The 2,862-nt window shown below is 38.1% G+C and overlaps 1 protein-coding gene across 1 annotated transcript in view; it reads left to right on the top strand.

Moving 5' to 3' along the window:
• The window catches only part of LOC104808936, a 10,394-nt gene that overhangs the window by 4,103 nt on the left and 3,429 nt on the right, over window positions 1-2,862 (top strand). The window contains exons 13-18 of the mRNA XM_010534792.2: window positions 7-131; window positions 358-548; window positions 1,050-1,321; window positions 1,925-2,026; window positions 2,342-2,518; window positions 2,597-2,785. Of these exons, the coding sequence (XP_010533094.1) occupies window positions 7-131; window positions 358-548; window positions 1,050-1,321; window positions 1,925-2,026; window positions 2,342-2,518; window positions 2,597-2,785 (1,056 nt within the window). The remainder of the gene's footprint in view (window positions 1-6; window positions 132-357; window positions 549-1,049; window positions 1,322-1,924; window positions 2,027-2,341; window positions 2,519-2,596; window positions 2,786-2,862) is intronic.

The following is a 2,862-nucleotide window of genomic DNA, read 5'->3' on the forward strand; positions in this document are numbered from 1 at the left end:
GAAGAGCGTGCTGCTGGGTGGTATCGCTTGACTAGAGAGATTCTGAAGTTGCCAGAAGCCCCATCTTTGTCCAAGGATAAATCTCAGAAGACTAAGCGTCCACAACCTCTTATCAAGCTTGTAATGAGAAGGTAATATTCATTTCCGGTGATGATCCCTTCCATCAATTATTCCTCTCCACTACCAACCCCCAAGAATAGAAGGAAAAATTTTCGTGTTGAAACAAAAGTAGCATATCTTGTAGGTTGTTTTTTGGAATGTTGGTTGGTAATTTTCTGAATAACTTAAACGATTGGCCCTTTAATTTTCTGAATAACTTAAACGATTGGCCCTTATTCCTGCTCGTTCTTATATCAGGTTAGAGAGTTCATTTCGTAGTTTCTCTAGACCAGTGCTTCATGCAGCTGCAAGGGTTGTGCAAGAGATGGGAAAGAGCAGAGCTGCAGCTTTTGCTCTGGGTTTACAGGACATTGATGAAGGAGTTGATGTTAATGCATTTTCTGATGCTCTAGATGATGCAGACTCTATCGACAATTCTCACCCAGAAGGTTCATATTGTATATCCCTTTTACTGTTGAGTTTGTTGCTAAATCTAATGCTTAGCTGGAATTCCTGTAATGTCCGAGGCCCCCCTTATGCTAAGTTTAAGCATCTTTCCAGTTCCTCGATCAGAACCAATTTTCATGAAAGTTTTTTCTGTTTTATGTATAAGGTCCGTTTAACTTCACTATCTGATTGCACCTTTTTAAATCATTAAACTAGGATGCTGGTATCTGTCTGTTTGTTAGCTATTTCTGAAACATTTTGTTGGTATACCGGTTTTGTTTGCAAATAATAACCGTTATTTTTCTGTTGGATTTTATTCTCATTGTAATCAGAAGCATGCTGGAGACTTGGAAACAAAGATTATTTAAAATTTTTACTTGAAGAGTTAGAGTATCTCTTATTGTACTCAACCAAGTCATTTTAATCTCATCCATTAACTTTCTGCGCTTCTTTCATTATGTGTATACCTTCCATAAATGATTTTGTTTACTGGATTCATGCAGGAATTCGGAGAACTTCATCTATATCTGGTGGGCCTGGCCGTAATGATACAATTGCGAGTTTATTGGCTTCACTGATGGAAGTAGTTCGAACAACTGTAGCATGCGAGTGTGTTTATGTCCGTGCGATGGTGATTAAAGCATTGATATGGATGCAAAGCCCTCATGAATCATTGGATGAGTTGAAATCAATCATTGCCTCCGAGCTTTCTGATCCAGCTTGGCCTGCAGCTCTTGTCAATGATGTTTTGTTAACTTTGCACGCTCGTTTTAAGGTATGCATTGTTGTCTCTCCTTTTAAACATGTTATATTTGACCTGGTCACAGTGGAGGAAAAGAAAAGGACTTTGAACCTTAAGCTTACTCGTAGAACATCCATAATGTGCCCGTAGTGTAGTTTTGCATTCTTTCTCAATTGAGATCAGCTCTAGCTTGTTTATAATAAAACACGAGAATCAGTCTCAGTATCCAAGTTGACATATGTTCGTCTCAATGACTCCTGGGCGAAAGCCCCTTGTCGTTTTCTTTGAACCATAAAACTGTACGTCTCTTCTATGAGAAAAAATGGGTTCCAGCCTTACTGAGTTGGCAAAACCAACCTTAGTTTGAGACTTTGAGTTGCCATGCTTTGTTTGAACAATAATCTGAATAGGTTGTTTAAAGAACTTTGTTTGGTTTTGGAACCTTCATTAATTTCTTAAAAGTTATGTGGGAGAAAAACTCTGGACCTTAGAAGTTATGACAATTTTCATTATATAAACTGCGTTGATTAAGAAACTAAATACATTCAAATTTTCATTTGAAAAACTTGACTGAAAAATGTTGTTCATCTCCTTAAGTAACCTTTTTCTACTCCTCGTCTTTCATTTCTTTCTTAGGCAACACCAGATATGGCTGTTACTCTGCTCGAAATTGCAAGAATATTTGCTACCAAGGTTCCAGGGAAAATCGATGCCGACGTTTTGCAGCTGCTGTGGAAGGTATTTTCTGGTTACCGATTTGTAGTCTAGGAATATAATTCTTTATGACCTCTATACCATAATTTTACTGTTCTAAAATGTTGATATATAGCTTCTAGTTATATGATGTGTGAAATTTTTTTCTTGGATTTTTATCACCTGTTTGTTAATGCCTATTCGGGATACAATGTAATTTGGGGGCATTTGAAAACTTAACTGGGCCTACGCTTATAAAAGTCAAATGCTTTATCTGTTTATGTTCCGTACAATGTTTTATTTAATCTTTTTTCTTCAAGAGGTTACTTGAGATGTAACTGATTGTCAATCAACTTCTAGACATGTCTTGTTGGAGCTGGTCCTGATGGCAAACACACAGCTTTGGAAGCAGTCACAATAGTGCTCGATCTACCACCACCACAGCCTGGGTCCATGTCAGGGCTGACATCAATTGATAGGGTCTCAGCATCAGATCCAAAGTCAGCTCTGGCACTGCAAAAATTGGTGCAAGCAGCGGTGAGAATTGCTCAGAAGAGTATTCTTTGCATTTCTTGATGATTTCAATACATTAATACCAAAGAAATACTATGGCAGGTGTGGTTCCTTGGTGAAAATGCAAATTATGCTGCTTCAGAATATGCATGGGAATCTGCAACCCCACCTGGTACTGCACTTATGATGTTGGATGCTGATAAAATGGTTGCTGCCGCCAGTTCTCGCAATCCGACCCTGGCTGGTGCTTTAACTCGACTCCAGAGATGTGCTTTCAGTGGTAGCTGGGAGGTATGATTTCATGTTACTTTGTTGCATGGGTATTTTTGCATTCTGTTGTTTTTTTTTTTTTTTTTTTTTTTTTAAAT

Source organism: Tarenaya hassleriana, unplaced genomic scaffold (assembly GCF_000463585.1).
Source record: "Tarenaya hassleriana unplaced genomic scaffold, ASM46358v1 Cleome15, whole genome shotgun sequence".
Lineage (NCBI taxonomy): Eukaryota > Viridiplantae > Streptophyta > Magnoliopsida > Brassicales > Cleomaceae > Tarenaya > Tarenaya hassleriana.